General features: G+C 41.8%; 1 protein-coding gene across 4 annotated transcripts in view; it reads right to left on the bottom strand.

Moving 5' to 3' along the window:
• Positions 1 to 15409, bottom strand: part of LDLRAD3 (low density lipoprotein receptor class A domain containing 3) — a 107452-nt gene that overhangs the window by 66823 nt on the left and 25220 nt on the right. For 3 of the 4 annotated variants that reach the window (XM_069017120.1, XM_069017121.1, XM_069017122.1), the window contains exon 2: positions 5843 to 5989. In XM_069017120.1, the coding sequence (XP_068873221.1) occupies positions 5843 to 5989 (147 nt within the window). The remainder of the gene's footprint in view (positions 1 to 5842; positions 5990 to 15409) is intronic. The other variant, XM_069017123.1, reaches the window with a different exon arrangement.

Here is a 15409-nt window from a genome sequence, read left to right as displayed (position 1 = left end):
GCCTCAGCGGGGGGAGCCCCAGCACCTGTTGCAAGTGAACACCAGAGGGAGCAGTAAACATTTGTCTGGTAAGAAAGATTTCTATTGGAGACGTCAAACGGAAGGGAAATAAGGTATAGCAAACGTCGGGGAAACTTAAAAATGGTTACTGTGGGCTGCAATTTCAAACTGCAATATACTGCTAATCCAGTTTGAGTCTCCATCAGTGCAGAGACAACGAAGATTTAGAGCAAGTGTGCAGATACAAACACTTTGAATGATGCAGGATTAGCTGTGCCACATCTCCCACCCCAGCACTCCACACCCTGACACCAGGTGTGGAGATCTTCTGAGACTATAAAGCATTTATACAAAGTCTATCTAAATGCACACAAGGTTAAATGGAAATGCAAACATACTCAACATAGAAAGACAGATACAGAATGGAATGTGACAAAATAGGTCATGTTTATTATATATAAACACACAGTTCCAAATCTATAGGGTAAAGCAAGAACATAGTTAAGAGACACACAAGAGAAGATTAAATCAAAGATTAATATGCCAACATATCAGCAATGAACAAGTAATTACAGGACTATCTCAAATATTATTCTACTAACCTGACAAAGACAGTTAAAAATGCTTGCAAAACCAGCAACAGAAGCATGGTCACAACCATAACCAGAAAACATTCCCATCTCACACCTTCATCCTTGCACAATGGCACTCAGCCTACCAGGTGCAGGAGTTCCGAGGGTGTTTGTCACCAGGACTCTGGCTTCAGCAGGGGTGCCAAGGGCTTCAATTCCCTGACACAGAAACAGAAATGCTCTTACCAGATCTACTAGACACCTGGATTAAACAGATTTTTCAGATTGCCCAAATATGAGTCACAGTGTTCAGGACCATGAGAGTTAGCCTGCTGCTATGAAGCTGCAGAAAAGCTTGGCTCACCACACCATGCTGAGTGCAACTCAGGACTGCAGGTATTATAAAACTTTCAGTTCTGATTGCACTGTGTTCCCTGCAAGCACATGTGTCTCAGGCAAAGAGACAAAACTGACCTTTAGTGGAACCTGCTTGGCAGGTGGCTTCAATACCTGTCTGGGGAATCCTAGCTATAATGGACCATTTTCATGCAGCACTTCATTTAATAAAGACATTCTTCCCCATGGAGGAGACTTGCTCTGTCTGAAGGATGATCAGAGCAAGGTTTGATGACGATGGATTGCTGGTGATGAAACGAGCTTTTTATTACCACAGTTCCGGATGTTCCTAGAGACCAGCTCTTGCTAGCCAGCCCAGGAGCGTTTTGGCAGCACATCCTTACAAGCATGGATGATGCCCCATTGTTCAGACATCTATACAACCCAGTCACAACTTCTAGCATTGACTCAGAAACCTGCTTTACCTTTACGTTTGTGTTGAATGAGTAGCGGTGACAACCGGAAACAGAAACAAGTGAGACAGAGGTTTCGGACATGAGAACACACTGCCCCAAGGCTATCCTTGCATACAGGTTTTTTCTAGCCCACAGCCTGCACTCTTTAGCCCTTGGATTAACAGAGCTAGTCACTGATTCACTGTATGCCACTATTTGCTCATAGCTGAACATACAAATTTGGCATCTCTCAGAAGAGCAATGAAGGAAAATCTAGACTCCTGGGTATTTGGTATGTCTCTAATTCTGGCTGCTGTCATGCCAGGCACTTAGTGTGGATGATGTGCCATGCTCTGAATCCCCACCATCTGCTGCTTGTTAGCTGACAAAGGCAGCACATGCCATCTCCCCACTAGCTGCTGCTCATTAGTGACAAAAGCCATTCTGTGTTCACAATGTTCTCTCTGTAATAATCTAATACAAAGGTGTACAAAGAGGAAAGAGGAAACAGAGATAACAGAGTAAATTAGGAGCTTCACTAGGAATATTAGTGCACTCTGAAATCTCAAGACGAGAATCCTTCCAAGAGCGAGATGCAGGTCTTGGCTTCAAAGGAATAGGTCGGCAGGTAGGTAGAAAAGTCAGCACTAGAGATAATTAATTTACCTTGAAACATTTTGAAACATGCAAGCACACATTTCTAGGCTCCTTCCATTCAGGTTCTCTGTTTTGGAAAATTTTGGATTTTCCGTATCTGGTAACAGAAAGAACTGAGTGCTGACAGCATGCAGCTCCCAACCCAACCAGGGCAAGCACTAGCCCCGGGTATCTGTAGTGCCTGGTGTGCAACCAGAGGAGGATTTAGGATCTATGCAATCCCTCCGAGCTTCACAGGGAAGTCCTGTTGGTTAAGATGCTGTGTTTGTTAAGAAGAGCCTCAGCTTCCTTTAAAAATCATTCACACAGGTGAAAAACAGTAGTAATACCAATACTTCAAAGAAACATGCATGACAAATACTGGACTACACAGGCTAAGGAGCATGATGAGAACCAGAAGACAAGGGGATTAACTATGAAACAGTTCTCCACTGGGAGATACACTGATGATAGCACATTACTCAAACTACAGAAAACTGGAAGTACTCACAAAACATTCACATTGATATGGTAAATTAATCTTTTTCGAGCTCAATTATTGGCCTGCAGAAAAAAAAAAAAGCAAGGTTGTTCTTCAAGAAGTAGTTCTTATTTACAACAATGAGAACTCACTGTCTCAGCTTATTCCCTCCCTTCCATGCCTTTCCTTGACCCTCGTCCCCAGATAAAACCAGGTAACATTTTTCAGTCATCACATCACCATGAGTGAAGGCAAGGGTATGAGAAATGTTCTGTGCACTAAATAGCACAAAGACAGCTGGCATGGGAAGTGTTAAAGTCACAGGTAAGGGTACAGAGGAAGCGTGGAAGATGACAGATGGTATGTGGGCATGTGGGTTCTGACAAGTGTGGGAGATGAAGAGAAAGGCCACAAGCAAAGTGACGTGGTTAACAGAGATGGTCCTGCAGAAGAGGAGACAGAAAAGGGACAAAAGCAAGACAGGGAAGAGATAAGACAAGAATGGACAAAGTGCAGGTAATTCTGCTTTGCATCTTATTTCCTCCTCACAGCCAGACCATCACTTTTCTACTTGCTGGCCACAAAAAATGAGAATCAGACCCTGAGTTCAAAGTTTTCCTGTTTAAATGGGGACAGACAGGATGAGAGACAGCAACAGAATTGATAAAATATGGTTGAATGTGGATGTCCAACAATAAGACAAACCAAAAGAGAAAGACTTTCCACATAACCACACACGTGTGCAGGACTACTTCCTCATGGGCATGCCAAAACAGAGTACTCATCTTCACAACAAACAAACCCTGTAACCAAACTCTTACACACAGACATTTTTAAGCAAGGTTAACACTTCTCAATGTGAAATAGTTACTTGAGGAGGAATCACAGACAAAGCAGCTTAAAGTACAGCTGTGAGTAGTGACACACTGGGAACTCAGCCACTTCATGCTGCTGATGCAACTCCTATGGCTTTGTGTTCACCATCGACAGCTCAGCTACTGCAAAGCAAAATCACAGCAGAAACAAAGGACTCTAATTTCACTGCAAAGTAAGTTCTAGGAAGTAGAGCCCTATTCCAGTGGAAGGAAAGTAACAAAGTTTAGCTTAAGATGATTTAAAAAATAAAATTTTGTATGTATAGGGCTGCTTTTCAACACTTTTTTCTCTGAGCTAGGAACAAATCTGACCCCAGATTTGGTCTGTATAAGCCCATCCAACTTTTGATTACTTTATAATGTAAAAGACTGTTTGGAAACATTACAAATGTGGAGATTCAAACGAGCACTACCTCCATTCTGTTTTGACTTATCTGACCTCTTAACAGTAGGCCAGCATAGGATTCAAATCGACTGCTCTCCCTGCAAGTCTCTTTTGTATGCTGATTTTACATTTGTGAGGGTGATCCAATAGCAGATAGATGTATGGCAAGAGAAAAGAACAGTCTAATTATCTCCATCAATTTGTGCAGGATCAAAAGGATGCTCCTCCAGAAACTGTCAGCCAATCAAGCTGGATAAAAGTACTTGAAAAAAAACCAGGAAGGACCGTTCCGCAGCAACTTAAAATTCATAGCTGCAGCACAGCCTACATCATTGAGGTTTATTTGAGTCTGTGGTGACAAGAACAGCTTTTATGAACTGCCATTTACAGCTATTTATATTTTATTGTCAGTTGCTATGTTTATTACTGTCTGTAATTCACTAGACCAAACTGATTTTGGTAAGGAAATTTTTGAACGGAGTCACAAAGCATATTTTCCTGTTACTGATTCCTGAGTAAATACCCAGTCCGGCCTTCATTAAGGTTAATGTTCATAAACATCATCTAATTGTATCAAATGAAAGAAAATTTATGCAAGGCAGACAATGACAACATTCTTAGAGACACAAAAACTCCTGGTGTGTATCCTAATAATACAAAGAAGTACCATCAATCAGCTTGTTTTAAGAAGTAGAAAAAGCACACCAAAAGTCATGCCAGCAGTCTGCTCAGGAGCAAAGTAACAAGGAACCTGAGTCACACAGTTGTTGTCATCAGGAACATCTCACTGAAAGGTACAGGCTGAACTTAAGATATTTTTATTCTTGCCAAAGCTGCCACTGATATAATTTCTGCTAGGGTTTAAACAGATATGCATGACACTGATCAAGCCTTGTAACAGGCCTATCCTTTAATGTTAACATTTAAGTGTGAAAAAAAATTAAACTAACCTGTCTTCAATGTTGCAACACAAGCCTGATGATTTATAAAGACTGCAAAGCATTAGATACTTCATACAGATACTTTTAATTCTTTAGAAAGTGAAAAAGCTCACAGGCTGAAAGCAAAACTATACATGGAGATTTACACAGCACAGTTATTAAAGCCCCATTATTTAAAAGCGATAGATTACTGGGGTTAAAGAAGAGGAATCAAATTAAAAAAGCAAGAGCATTTAACAACACACTGTATCTCTAGTCAGATAATTTGAAAAAAGCTCTTATTTTTTCCTTCTGCTCCATAAGCAAGGCTAATGCTGTCTTAGAAGTATCCTGGGAAAGGTAAGCTTCTTATAAATTCAGTTTAAGTGTAATGAAAATCTCTGTAAAGTACACACTTAAAGAAACCACATTTGCTACATGAAAACCAGTAACGTCTCAGAAATTTCTCAGCTGCTCTAGAATCACATGAAATTTTACTTTTTTCACTCTCCACTGGATTTCAAATCACAGCATTATGCTACAGCATAATTTTGCTGTCTCATTAACACATGTAGAAAGTATCATGTTATGGCTGAGTAACATTAACTAAATCTTACTTAATGCTAAGAAAAAGATGAAACAGATGAGAACCAGATCAGACTTTTTTAGCTCTCTAGAATACAAGTTCTAACTTAAAAACACCAATTAGCAAATTATTTTAGCCTATTTTTTAGAAAGTTATTATTAAAGTTCATAGAGTTCATTTTGATTGGGGAGAACGAAAATCACAGGATACAGTCAACAATTCTGAAATGAAAGGAACTAGGTTTGATGGCAGTGAAGGTCAGCTTATAACACTAGACCGGTGTGCTGAAGCAGTACAGGCAGGATCCCTAAAAATCACAGAGCATCACTCTTATATTGGAAGAATTTAAGTCAAGTCCATCTCAATTTATCCATCTGTTCAGGCACCTCCCCAGGTGCTATAATAAAATTGGACACTGAAGAACACTGAAGACCTGAAACAATAAAGCCTGTGTGTTTTTTTCAACAAGATCTAAATGAGGAAAGCGGCAGCAGCTTTGCTCCTTCTCTAACACACACTACAGAACACAGCAGTAACACTAGTTAGCCAAGGCCTGTGATACAAAGCATGATAAGGCCACAGCAATGGTCACTTACGGCATTCCTTCTCATCACTGTCATCAAAGCAGTCTGGCAGCCCATCACACTGCCAGGCCCCAGGGATACAGCGTCCATTACTGCACATGAAGTTTCCAGGAATGTTGCATTCATTCGTGAAGTTATTCCCAGGCAACAGTTGGCTGTCTGCGACAAATGAAAGAGAGGTAAGTTTATTGAGGATTTAACAAAGGCAGCACTGAGCGAGCTGCTTATCAGAGGTTGAATGAAGATGAAACAAATGGACCCTGACCCTGGTTATTTTGCCATTATCCTATCAGTATCCCGAGCATGGTACTTGCTAGCACTTTCTTTTTCCTAAATTCTCATTTTATCTCTTCTCCATTCTCACACTCTATTTTGCAGATTTCCTCTTGCTATTTTCTTTCTAAGAACACACATGCGGCCTCTATGCATACTCAGGTCAAAGCAATGTTTGTTTAAAAAAAATTCTCTTCACAGGGTCAGTCTAAACAGAAGTAAAACAGATGAGGCTACATCCTCCCATGAACTCAGTTCTATCCTCCCATGCTTTTGTCAGATCAGTACTTAGCTTGCAGAATACATGGTTGTTGTTCTTGTTAGCCAAGGGCTGTGCACAAGGTAACACACTGACATTCATACTAGGTTTTCAATTAAGTTTTAAACACAGTGCTGCTGATCAAAGTCAGACTTGAGCTTCTTCGTGTTGATACAGTCCCCTAGCATACATCTGTCCACAGGCTAGTAAGGCAGCTGGCACAATGAGTCTGCCAAGTAGAGGGGGGCACAGTAGCAGGATACTGGAGATCAAGAGAACACTGAGAAAAAGAAATCTAGAGCTCTGTCTTCAAGGTTAAACACAGCACTACTCAGTCATTTTAATCTACCATTTTTCTCACTTTGTGCATTGTTTTTTGGAATGCAGATATCACAGAAACACGAACTTCTGTGAAGGAAGGATAATGACACTCAAAGGCTTTAATAAGCATAAAAATGGCATGACCTGTCACAGAGCTGGGGGGAAGCTACAAGACAAGGCAGAGAGTGAGAAAAATAGTATCCTTCCCCTTGTCTTCTTGTCATAGCCCAGACTAGTCCCAGGCAACATGCACTTGAGTAGGCAAAAATCCCAGAAATACAAACCTTCCCAGGTAAGGATGGAGGTGTCACAGAAACATCCTCCCTGCCTTCATACCTTCATGGTTCAGAACCAGGAAGAACAAACAAAGCTGACACAAAGCTTAACCATTTACCTATCATTTATCTGTTTTGACAATAAGCACATTATTTTTTTGGAACTCTGGGGGAAGTTTTTGGAACTGCAGAGCTGTGGTTGGTTCCCCCCACTGCCCAACCCCTACACCAAGAGCTTCCTGTTGCTCTTGGAGTCCAACTCCTTCCTCTCCCAGGAAGGCCTGAACACCAAGGGCAAAGAAAAACATTATGAACACAACATGGCGAGTGCCCCATTCTTCAGTGCTGCACAGGGCACAGAGCAGATCACGACTACCAGGATAAGAAGTTTCAGGTAAGACCTTTTTCCTAGCTCATTCCTGAAGTCCCCGGGAGGAATTTGCTTTCTACAGGCATCTTTGGAGAACACATCTACCAAAATAATAAGCTTTATAGCATTAGTGCATGAGGCTTTTCAGAAACTCCTGAATCAGCCAGATGTAGACGGTTCCTTTCCTCCCCCACAACGTATCCAAATGCTCCATCCATGACACAGGCAAAACTGCTAAGATTCACATCACTACTTCAAAAGACACAAGAGGAATGCTTCAGGGAGGTAGGCTCTTTACGCCTATGTCCGTCTCAAACAATGTATTTCCTTTCAAAGGTTAGTTCTTGCAAATGGCTGACTTTCCTGCGGATGTTTCAAGAATGTACCAGCACAGAGCAGATGCCTTAATGGAAATTTGCCCTGAGCTGTTAAAAGACAATGTAGTTCAGAAAAAAAAGGTGGAAATAAGGTCTTCTGAGGCAATGGGGCAATCTGAGCCACTGTCCACACACCCAGAGCCACCAGTTACTCTTCTGCTGTAGCACCTTAAAGAGAGTGACAGCCACCAAAAAGCATGCCCAGGCATGTAGCTGGCAATTAGACATCTTTTAGGAGTGTCATTCAAACCTCAGTTTCATTCCCTGCATCATTGTTCTTCCCACGGAGATAACAGCAGGTTTGTTCTCTACATTGTTACAGCCTACAGCACACTGGAACAAGCTCAGCTCCAGCCCAGTCAGGCAGGACCCTCACTGATCCCAGCAGCTCCTGGGGAAATGCTACACCCAACTTTGCCTCCTGCCTGAGTCCTTGCATTTAAATCAGCAATGGCAACAGTTTATCCTTGGCTACTCCTGCCATGAAGCACTGAACAGATACCGTGCCCATCAATAAGCACCTCCAGGCTAGTGCAGCCTTACAGCATCACTGTTAACCGAGTTCTGCACTTCTATGTTCAACCAGCGAGGGCTTCGTTGTTGTTTATGGCGTTTTTCCCCCTTACAACAGTAAGTGAACACATTCAGATCAGTCTTTGTATCACTGACGTGTACCTGCTAAGTAATGACCAAATGAAAACCACCACACTCAGCTGCACGGTGAAGCCGTCAGCATTTACACAACCTTTTATCAGCAAACAACTCCCAGTGCACGAACACCACCTCTGGAGGAAATCTACCACAGTATTGCAAAATTACAGGATGCCACTGTCAGATCAAGACAGGAAAGAGATATCTCGGTATTCTTTGCAATGTAGAAGTTCAGTCAACATACCATGTACCCAAGTTAGTCATAAAGTATGTAAGAGCTTCAACAGTAGACTCTAACTCCCTTTTCCACAGTCCCCTCAAAAGCAGCTTTCCAGTCAGTATGGTACTACTGGAAGACTTTCCTGGTAATATCCATAACTTTCATTAGAATTTACAAGTTCTCAGATATTACAAAACTGGAATGCCCTGGCTAAAAATAAATCTCTGCTATAAAACAGAGCTTATTCAAGCTTGACAAGAGAACTAGAAATTACCAAGGCTTTTGCTCTCTCAGAACCTAAGCAACTAAGGCAGTACATTTAGGCTGCAACAACAAAGAGGTGCCAATCTCACGGCATCTCTCTCCATTGCTCTGCACTACCTTCTTATCTAACCTCGTATCTGTATCTCTCACCCAGCCTGCTCCCTTCCACATGGAAGTAGCACCTATTCAAAATGAAAATTCCTTCTGTGAACATTTAAGTGAGACTTCTTCTCGACATGGGCAAGTTGCTAGCTAAGAACCAAGAGCAGGTCTCACAGCTACCCGCGCCAGCTACAGAACTGCCTTTTCCCCACGAAGCATCCTGGTGTTCCTGAGAGAAAACGTAACAACTGGATGCACTGTAACACCTCCTGGGCAGAATAACCAAAGCTCAGCTCCCATCAGATCTACTGTTGTTATCTTGCCTGAAAAGCTTTAGCCATGTTCTCCATATTCCTTTAATGAAAAAATTTAGACCAAGCTAACTAATTGTAGAAATTTTTAGAGTTTCAAAAAGCAAAAAGCACGAACAAGAACCAACCTCCCTAAAAAAGCGCTATCAAGTCCCTGTTCCTTTCAAAAACTCCTTTAAATAAATACCATACCTCTACCCTATTAGACTGAAGCAACATTCCAGGAACAGGTATCAAATTTTGTTACCCAGTGAGTTGTTTACAGGATTTCCTTTGTCATACAATAACCTTATCCCAAATATTCTTTTAAAGCAAGGATGTATTAATAACCCTTTCACCAAACAAACAAAAGATAGTGGCAGATCAAGATACTTGCAGACAGCCCTACCCAAGCTTTGCTCCGGAATGGGAACACAGAACTCTGACTCAATCCAGTTTCAAAGAAACCAATACTTCTGTTAAAACATGACCTTCATCACCTCCTAGGAGAGTTGCATGTTACAGAGAGCAATTTGAGAGCCACAGCCAGTGCATCTAGAAACTTGTTTCGAGTATTACTCCATGCCCAAAAAAACCGTTGGTGGATAAAAAACTGTCAAAACAATGGCACATGTGGAACTGTTTTAAATGGTATTACTCCTTCTGCTTCCCTCACACTTTGCAAGTCTCTCCTAATGGATTTTAAAAAACCCTCAAAGAAATCCTCAGTGCAGTCCTCAGCTCCCAGCCCTCAGGAATGCGACGTTCCTGCCCACTCAGCACACAGCCCAATGCAGGGCTGCGCACGCACAAGGAGAGGCAGTGCTACAGACACACTCAAGACAGACACAGAAAGGACCAAACCACATCCTCATGTCCATTTTCTAACAAGGTCCATAAAGATGTCAGGTTTTGTGTAGCCAACTAGCTGCACTGTCTGTTGGCAGGGGCAGAAACTCCTTCAATCTGGCAGAGCTGGCATTCCAACAGTTGACATACTTACCCTGCAGCCTCTTTGATTAATTTTGAATTCAACCCAAATAGGAGCTACATGGATGTGTTCAGTTAAGTAAAGGAGGACGGAAAGAAGGGGAGAGTAGTCCATTTTCACTGCAACACATTGCTCACTTTAAGCAGCATACCATCTGGGCTGAATGTAAAAAAAACGGACTCGTGTTTCACTCTGAAGAGGACTGAGTGAGGAAAATCAATCTGTTTTAGCAGCCACTTCCAAAAATGTTGGTATCTAAATATTTAATATTTCCTGAAAAAGAATCAGGGAAAAATAAATTAAAGGACAAGTCATACTCAGCAAGCACTTCACACTGTATTAAGAAAGCAAGTCAAGGATATCCTTCACAAAACCACCTTTACCTGAAAGCACTCCAGAGAATTGTGCACATTACAGAACAGATCATTACTGGTCACACAGCTCCGTACCAGAAAGTATAATCAGTACAAACAGGCAATCAGCCTGGCCAAGGAGGTTTTGAGGAAGAAATACAAGACACTTATGTGTTCAGTGCCCTCATGAACACTGCCAGTAACTTCAGCCTCTTGGCAAAAAGGATCTATCACCAAGGATGAAGCGTGAACTCTCCACTGCCAAACCTCTGGCATGTCTTTTTTGTGAATCATGGGATCTTCACTGGATACTTTCAGTGGATTGCTGCTTAAAGCTTTTCATATGTGAAGAGCATTATTTTGATCAGGCTGGTATGTAGTTGTGAGGTTGAATGGTTACTAATGATACTTTCCTGTCACACCATGCACACATTATACTCCATATTCATTTTTAATTTCTGCTTAAACCCTCATCAGGTACAAATCCACACCAGGTTTGATATAAACACATCAGAAATCTGTTTTAACTCTACTGAAATCTGCAAAATATTATGAAAACAAAAGGAGAGAGACTACAGTGAGTCAGCCGCTGGAACTTGCAGCAAGATGGCATCAAAAAGACATACCTTCAATACCTGCCAATATTTGATCACCAGGAAAACACATCACAACTAAAGAAAGACAAGCAATATTAGCAGACTTGAACAAGCACTTTTTGATCTCCCTCTGTGGTCTTAAGACTGCAAATAAGCAGTGTCAAGTGACTGGTAGGCTATTACAAGATTTGATTCCTCAGAGAACACAAAACTACTTCCAAGCACTTACTTTCAGGTCCACTTGCTTCTGTAAATTTAGCCCTTCAGCACAGATGTTTCTTTTCCAACTTCTTTATATTGACATGAAGCATCTAACTCATGCCATGCCTACTTCACAGAGACCTACTAATGCAGGTGATGCACTCAGAGGAGGAATTCAAAAGCTAAGCATGAAGAAAGTGCTTTGCCCATAAACTTCAGTTCTGTGCCTGCATGCACAAACTTCACTGGTAACAGAAGTTATGTTGTCAGCAAGATAACACCGGTGGCATTAAGGCAGACTTGGCTTAACACTCACTGCACTGAAACACAAGGCAGAGATGATCTGTGCTTATGGAAGAAAGTCAGGAGTCTCACAGCCATCCAGAGACACTGTGGAACAAACTTGCTCAACCTCTTTACTGCATGCACTTCACCCCTTGTTAAAATGAAAACAAGGAACTAGTTTTGAAGACAAAGGTGCCCATACTGAATTCAAGCATGTAGGGTATAAAAAGATTGCTCATTAACAGCACCAAAAAGGTAAGGAAAATACATCAAAGAAGATTCCCATCTCTCAAATAAACACTTCTGGTATTACTCAAAAAGTTGTTTGCAGCTGAAGGTTCGTAAGTGTATCATATAAATCAGCATAAATGCCAGTCTTCAGTTTGATTTGCTTTCCTATGCTCTGCTGCAAAGGTCCTTGCCAGAACAGAAGAAAAGCATGCCAGTGCATACTCAGGCTGGCTTTGGGAAGCAAAGAATAAGACAAGCTCTCTCTTGCTCTGCAGTAAAACCTCTGACAACACCTAAGCCATCTGCCACAAGTAAAGGACACCTGCTACTGATTATCTGACAACTCAAATCCCCCTGAACAGTTTTAATCCCTATCCTCATTTAAACTGCCTGATGTTTAGAGTGCTTATGCTATATTAGAAGTTATGAGGGTTATTTGTAAAGGCAGATTGATAGTCCCACTGCAATACAAGTGCTGAAAAATGTTTCTTCACTGAAGCAGCAGGTAAATTAGTGATTACTCAAGCAACTGCTCATTGAGCAGGTTCAACTTCCCCTCCTTCAGTTTTCCAACCACGATCCATGAGATGTGGTATATTTGGTATCTGGCATTTTCAAGATTTAAAATGGATCAGTCCTAGCCAAAAGATCAGAAACTCCTACAGTTACTTCAAATTAAAGGCTAAATATTACTGAGGGAAGTCAAAGACAATGGGAAAGCCCTCTCAGAGCACTAAAATGAATAGCTTCTTTTAATTTAGACAGAAAAACTACTGTGGCAAGGAATACTGACTACTATCCAATGCCCATCATTCACCCATTACTTCCTCACTGCAAAAGCTGCCTTTGTTGAACTGGAGATCAATTACTCCATCAGGGTCCCCACCATAAATAATACAATATGCATAGAACAGAGTATCTTCTTTTAACTATCTTACAGCATTAGTCGAAGCAATTGGCACATTCCCTGTAGTAGGTGGCTGCATTTCAGCACTCAGCCATGCAAGCACCTTAATTAAATATAATCTTTTAAATCATTCCCTAATAAACAACCATTTGCTTTTTCCTTGCAACAACATGTGCAGGAAGTGAGCCAAGGTGAACAGCCTTACTTTAATCCTGCAGACTTTGCGGCTCGATTCTATATCTGGGGGACTGGGCATTTCACTAAAGCTTCCACGTTTGCTTGTCTCAGCAGCAGTGCAGCTGCTTGAGTACACACCAAAAATACATCCCGCAGGTCTGCGGGCTCTCACCACACTTAGTGTGGTGGAAGGGAAACAGGTTATGGGCCATTAACAGTGCAGAGTGAACACAGCCTTAAACTAGTACAGTTTAAACAGAAAAAGGAAGCAGAAATAAGCAGGAAGGAATACTTTAGATTACTGAACTAATGCACCTCGAAAGCAAAGCATTCCCCAGCAAGAAGGTCAAATGGAGATTTTATGCTGTTCTTATCCACGCTCAAGCTATCCACACCGCTTCCTAAAAGAAGCAGCAAAGATAAAAACATTTTATTTTTAATACCTTTGAAGGACACCAACTGTGTGAAGTTTAACAAGGGCAAGTGCTGGATTCTGCACCTGGGACAGGGCAACACCAGTTGTGTGTGTACATTAGTGAATGAGAAGCTGGAGCAGTGCTGTGGAAAGGGACCTGGGGGTCCTGCTCACTGGCAAGTTGAATCTGAGCCATCAGTGCCCTGGCAGCCAGGAGGGCCACCCGTGCCCCGGGGTACATCAGGCACAGCATGGCCAGCCGGGCAAGGGAGGGGATTGTCCCGCTCTGCTCTGCACTGGGGCGGCCTCACCTCGAGTGCTGGGGCAGTTTTGGGAGCCACAATATAAAAATGATATAAAGCTGTTAGAGAGTGTCCAAAGGAGAGCCACTGAGATCGTGAAGGATCTGGAGGGGAAGCTGTATGAGAAGCAGCTGAGGTCACTTGGTCTATTCAGCCTGGAGGAGACAGGGGAGACCTTTGTGCTCTACAACTTATCAAGAGTTGAAAAGGGGGGACAGATGCTGATCTCTTCTCTCTGGTGACCAGTGACAGGACCAAAGTGAATGGCCTGAAGCCGTATCAGGGCAGGTTTAGGTTGGGTATTAGACAAAGGTTCTTCACCCAGAGGGCGTTTGGGCCCTGGAATAGGCTCCCCAGGGAAGAGGTCACAGCACCAGCCTTGACAGAGTTCAAGAAGTGTTTGGACAATGCTCTCGGGTGTGACTCCTGGGGTGGCCTGTGCAGGGCCTGGAGTTGAACTTGATGATCCTGATGGGTCCCTTCCAACACAGCACGTTCTATAATTTTATGGCATGCTGCTATAACACCACCTTGAGGAAAACATTATTTTTGTCTTCACAAAAACAAATTACTAAATGATTTATGCACAATAATGCAGAAGACCTACAAGAAATCTTGGGACAGAATTTAGATTTCATTATTCCTGTCTTTCATTTAACAATACACTTGTAATTACCTGCCATCGGTTTTTGTATCAAACAGATGTACCTAAGAGAAATTAATTGGGGAGTAGGGATAAACAAGAAGATAATAAGCTCATGTGATCCATCATACTACCCCAATTTCCCAAAAAACAGGCCAAGCTGACATTCTGCCCAGAAAACACTGAGATCATGCCTGAAATGCAACAGCAGCAAGACTGAGTTTGATTCATTCAGCATCAAATTTAAAGGAGTAACAAACAGCAACAGAAGTGATGAAAAAAACCCCTTCCACTTAACAAGAAACAATATGGGTATTTTATTGTTTTTCTAACAATTGCAGGGGCTAAATTTTAAAGGTTTAAATTTCCTTGCATGATATTCTATGTCAATAAAAAGCCTATCTACCACAATTAAGTTTAAGTTCCCCAATCACCAAACCAGAAAATTTACTTTCAAAGATCAAAAGCTTTTAATTGCTCTTTGAGGCTTGTTTCTGCAAGGACGTTTTTTGCACTGTGCAGATGCAAGGGGTCATAAAAGGCTGCTGTTAACCACATTTTCTTGCTCAAAAAGAGGTACTGAATTACCTGCATTTCAGGGCCTTCAGAGAGGATGGTTAGCTGTGCAAACTCTGGGATGTTCAGCCTTACTAGCTGGGCAAATTCATCTAGGCCTTACACATGACGTAAGAAAAATCCCACAGTTTTCTGTCTGGAGAAAACAACTGAATTCACTATTAGGTTATTTCCCCACAGGCAAGTGGTACTTCAAGCTGTTCTGTTGTGTCACATGACAACCCCTTTAAGCACTGCTCCAATGAGAAGTAATCACAAGGACCGGCAGAAGTTAACTGTGAGGCTGTAAAAGTGTTAATTCTCTGAAAAAAGACCTCCATAATGTCAGTTGCTCTAGGAGCATTTCACTATGGCAGTGGTTAAAGTATGCTCTAACTTACAGGCATAAAACCCACTAAAGTCCTTTGGAGTTGGTAGCCGATACTGGACACACTCCCCCCTCTTTTATATCCCAGCATACAAAAACAACAATGCCCAAAATATGCAGCAGTACGAAAACA

Source organism: Aphelocoma coerulescens, chromosome 5, assembly GCF_041296385.1.
Source record: "Aphelocoma coerulescens isolate FSJ_1873_10779 chromosome 5, UR_Acoe_1.0, whole genome shotgun sequence".
NCBI lineage: Eukaryota > Metazoa > Chordata > Aves > Passeriformes > Corvidae > Aphelocoma > Aphelocoma coerulescens.
This window is presented reverse-complemented; position numbering and strand designations above follow the sequence as displayed.